This window comes from Otolemur garnettii, unplaced genomic scaffold, assembly GCF_000181295.1.
Source record: "Otolemur garnettii isolate 467f Iridium unplaced genomic scaffold, OtoGar3 scaffold00224, whole genome shotgun sequence".
Classification (NCBI taxonomy): domain Eukaryota; kingdom Metazoa; phylum Chordata; class Mammalia; order Primates; family Galagidae; genus Otolemur; species Otolemur garnettii.
Window position 1 is genome coordinate 95,574 of NW_003852619.1, and position 4,605 is coordinate 100,178.

Here is a 4,605-nt window from a genome sequence, read left to right on the forward strand (position 1 = left end):
CTGTGGTCCCAGCTACTTGGGAGGCGGAGGCAGGAGACTCGCTTGAGCCCAGGAGTTGGAGGTTGCTGTGAGCTATAATGCCACGGCACTCTACCCAGGGGGCAGCTTGAGGCTCTGTCTCAAAAAAAAAAAAAAAAATCTTATGTACCATATGTTTTTCCTTTTTCTTTTTCTTTTTTTTTTTTTTTTTGAGACAGACTCTCACTTTGTAACACTCAGTAGAATGCCCTGGCACATAGTTCACAACAGCCTCAAACTCTTGGGCTCAAGTGATTCTCTTGCCTCAGCCTCCTGAGGACCTGGGACTATAGGCACCTGCCACAATGCCTGGCTACTTTTTTAGGGATGGGGTCTCGGGCGGCGCCTATGGCTTAGTGGGTAGGGTACTGGCCCCACATACCCAGGGTGGTGGGTTCAAACCCAGCCCTGGCCAAACTGGACTTAGAGGTTGCAGTGAGCTGTGATACCACGGCACTCTACTGAGGGTAATAAAGTGAGACTGTCTCAAAAAAAAAAAAAGAGAGAGAGAGAGAGATGGGGTCTCACTTTTGCTCAGGCTGGTCTCGAACCTGTGAGCTCAAGCAATCTACCTGCCTTGGCCTCCCAGAGTGCTAGAATTACAGGAGTGAGCCACCTGGCCTGGCCTCCTGTTTTTTGATTGTTTGTTTGTTTTGAGATACAGTGTTACTCTGTCACCCTGGGTAGAGTGCTGTGGCATCATAGGTCACAGCAACCTCAAACTTTTGGGCTCAAGTGATCCTCTTGCCTCAGCCTCCTAGGTTGCTATAACTATAGCCATCTGACACAATGCCTGGCTACTTTTTCTGGGGTTTTTTTGTTTTGTTTTGTTTTGAGAGGTGGGGTCTTACTCTTGCTCAGGCTGGTCTCAAACTCGTGAACTCAAACAATTCCATCTGCCTAACCCTTCTATAGTGCTAGGATTGCAGGTTTGAGCCACCATCCCTGGCCACTATATATATTTCTTATAATCATATACCTATATCTCTCTTTTCCAGTCTTTTGAAAAGCATGTAATTTTTTTTTTTGAGACAAAGTCTCACTTTGTCACCCTCAGTAGAGTACTGTGGCATCATAGCTCACAGCAACCTCAAACTCTTCAGCTTTTTAAGCAATTCTCTTGCCTCAGCCTCCCAAGTAACTGGGACTACAGGCGCCTGCCACAACGCCCAGCTATTTTTAGAGATGAGGTCTCACTCTGCCTCAGGCTGGTCTCGAATCTATGAGCTCAGGCAATCCACCCACATCAGCCTCCTAGAGTGCTAGGATTACAGGCGTGAGCCACCGTGCCCAGTCTAAAACCATGTAATTGCAGTATAACATATGTACAGCAAAATGCTTAAAGTACACTAATTTTAAATTTTCATCTTAATGTTTTAACAGACACACCTCTATAACCATCACTCAGATCAAGATATAAGAACACATTCTTGCACCACCCACAAAGCTCCTCTGGTGCCTTCACCATCAGTATATACCCCCAAGTTACATTCTGGCTTCTGTTATCATGGATTTGTTGTTGTTGTTGGAAACAGAACCTCAAGCTGTCGCCCTGGGTAGAGTGCTGTGTCATCACAGCTCACAACAACCTCCAACTCCTGGGCTCAAGTGATTCTCCTGCCTCCACCTCCCAAGTAGCTGGGACTATAAGCGCCTGCCACAATGCCCGACTATTTTTTGGTTACAGCTGTCATTGTTGTTTGGTGGGCCGGGCTGGATTTGAACTGGCCAGCTCAGGTGTATGTGGCTGGCGCCTTAGCCACTTGAGCCACACACAGCAAGCCCACCATGGATTATTTTTGCTTATTACTATAGATTAGGCTTGTTTGGGTTTTTTGTTTTGTTTTTGAGACAGAATCTCTCTTTGTCACCCTCAGTAGAGTGCTATGCTGCCATAGCTAACAGCAACCTCAAACTCTTGGGCTCATGTGATTCTTTTGCCTCAGCCTCCCAAGTAGCTGGGACTGCAGGTGCCTGCCACAATGCCCGGCTAGTTTTAGAGACTAAGTCTTTCTCTTGTTCAGGCTGGTCTGGAACTCCTGAGCTTAAGCAGTCCACCCACCTGGGTCTCCCAGAATGCTAGGATTTCAGGCATGAGCCACCTCCCAGGCTACTATAGATTAGTTTTGAACTGCTTGTAAGTGGAATCAGGCAGTCTTTTGTGTTTGGTTCATCATTATGATAATGTTTTCTTCATTATACCTATGGGATTCATCTGTATTTTCTGTGGAAGTAGTTTGGGTTTTTTTTTTTTTTTTTTGCTATGTAGTGTTTGAATATACCACAATTTATTTGTCTAATCACCTGATGATGAACATTTGAGTTCTTTTCCATTTGGGCTTTTATAAATAACACTGCCATGAATATTCTCATGCATGTCTTTGGTGGAGATACTTACTCATTTTTTTATATCCAAGAGTGAAATTGATGAGGCTGAGAGTACAAATCTCCTCTCTTAGCATTTCCCACATATCTCGTACTCTTACTTTGATTATCAGAAAAATAAGTTTTCACTGTCTTGCCTTATCTAGTTCAACCCTCCTGGCTACAGAAACTTTAGTCTAAGAGCTAGTAACCTAATATATTCCAGGTCACAGACTGGGACTTCCCCCAGTTTCCCATCATTTTTCCCAAACAATTGCTAGTGACTTGGTAATAACATCTACGGTTAGCTGTTATTCATACAGTTGGACTCAAAACAATTGATATATCTGGCGAAGTTAACCCTTTTCTTAGCTGTTTGACTTGATCTTGCACCTTACACTATTTTTATTATTTTTGTTGTTTGGCTTTGGGGTTTTATTGGTGGCAGAGCACTGTCACCCCAGCTGTGGTACAGTGGCATCATTCTAGCTTCCTGTAACCTCAAACCCCTGACCTTAAGCGATCCTCCTCCTTCAGCCTCCCAAGAAGCGGGGACTAGCTGGATGTGGTGGCTGGCACCTGGAAACCTAGCACTGTGGGAGGCCCAGGCTAGTGGATTGCCTGAGCTCACAAGTTCGAGACCAGCCTGAGCCAGAGAAAGACCCTAGCTCTAAAAAATAGTCGGGCATTATGGTGGGCACCTGTAGTCACAGCTGCTTAGGAGGCTGAGGCAAGAGAATCACTTGAACCCAAGAGTTTGAGGTTGCTATGAGCTGTGATGCCGGGGGGCCGACAAAGTGAGACTCTGTCTCAAAAAAAAAAAAAAAGCTGGGATTATAGGGCATACACCACCACACCCAGATAATTTTTCTATTTTTTGTAGAGATAGTGTCTGGCTCCTGCTAAGGCTGGTTTGGAATATCTGAGCTCAAGGTATCCTCCTGCCTTGGACTCCTAGACTTTTAGGATTACAGGCATGAACCACCGAGCCCCATCTTCTAGGACCTACTCTTGAAACCACTAAATCATACTGTATTGTAATTATAAATTTACCTGTAGGTCCCTCCCCCCCACTTTCAGTTTCCCTGAGAGTAGAAATTATGTTACATTCCATATGTACACATAAGAGTTGATTAGTTCCGATTTAACTGCACACATGATGTTTGTAGTAGAGACAGGGTTATGTTCTTGCTCAGGCTGGTCTCAAACTCCTGAGCTCAAGCAGTCCACTAGCCTTGGCCTTCCAGGGTACTGGGATCACAGCCATGAGCCCCCTTACCTGCCCTAAATTGTAAGATTTCAAGAGTGATTCTTGGCCGGGTATGGTGGCTGGCACCTGTAATCCGAGTACTCTGGAAGGCCATAGCAGTAGATTGCTTGAGCTCAGGAGTTCAAGACCAACCTGAGCAAGAGGCCCATACTAAAAATAGAAAAACTAGCTAGGCGTTGTAGTAGGCGCATATAGTCCCAGCTACTCAGGAAGCTGAGGCAAGAGGATCACTTGAACCCAAGAGTTTGAGGTTGCCATGAGCTATGACCCTACAGCACTGTAACCTGGGCAAAAGAAAAGAAAGAAAGAAAGTGATCCTTTGAGTACATGAATCACAACATTGTCCCAAAGCAATTTTAGTTTGCTGGTTTGTTTTTTCCTTGCCAATTAATTTTTTCTTTTTAACTATTCTGCTACTGAGTTGTGTTAATAAAAATAATTGTTTAAACTCTATGTTCTTTTTCCTCACCAATTTTCATTTCAGATGATACCATCTTCCAGAATCCTATGGTACAAGAAGCTATACGAATGGGATTCAGTTTCAAGGACATTAAGAAAATAATGGAAGAAAAAATTCAGATATCTGGGAGCAACTATAAATCAGTTGAGGTTCTGATTGCAGATCTAGTGAGTGCTCAGAAAGACAGTACACAAGATGAATCAAGTCAGACTTCATTGCAGAAAGGTATGCACTGCTGTTTTTAAAAAGTAAGATAAGCCAGCTCAGTGCCCATAGCACAGTGGTTATGGTGCTGGCCACATTGCACTGAGGGTGGTGGGTTCGAACCCAGGCTGGGCCAGCTAAACAACAATGACAATTGCAACAAAAAAAATAGCCTGGCATTATAGTGGGTGTCTGTAGTCCCAGCTACTTGGGAAGTTGAGGCAAGAGAATCCCTTAGACCCAAGAGTTTGAGGTTGCTGTGAGCTGTGACGCAATGGCACTCTACTGA

The 4,605-nt window shown here is 44.4% G+C and overlaps 1 protein-coding gene across 1 annotated transcript in view; it reads left to right on the plus strand.

Annotated features, from left to right (window-relative positions):
- The window catches only part of XIAP (X-linked inhibitor of apoptosis), a 59,192-nt gene that overhangs the window by 47,507 nt on the left and 7,080 nt on the right, over window positions 1–4,605 (plus strand). Inside the window, exon 5 of the mRNA XM_023508117.1 lies at window positions 4,137–4,337. Coding sequence (XP_023363885.1) covers window positions 4,137–4,337 — 201 coding nt within the window. The remainder of the gene's footprint in view (window positions 1–4,136; window positions 4,338–4,605) is intronic.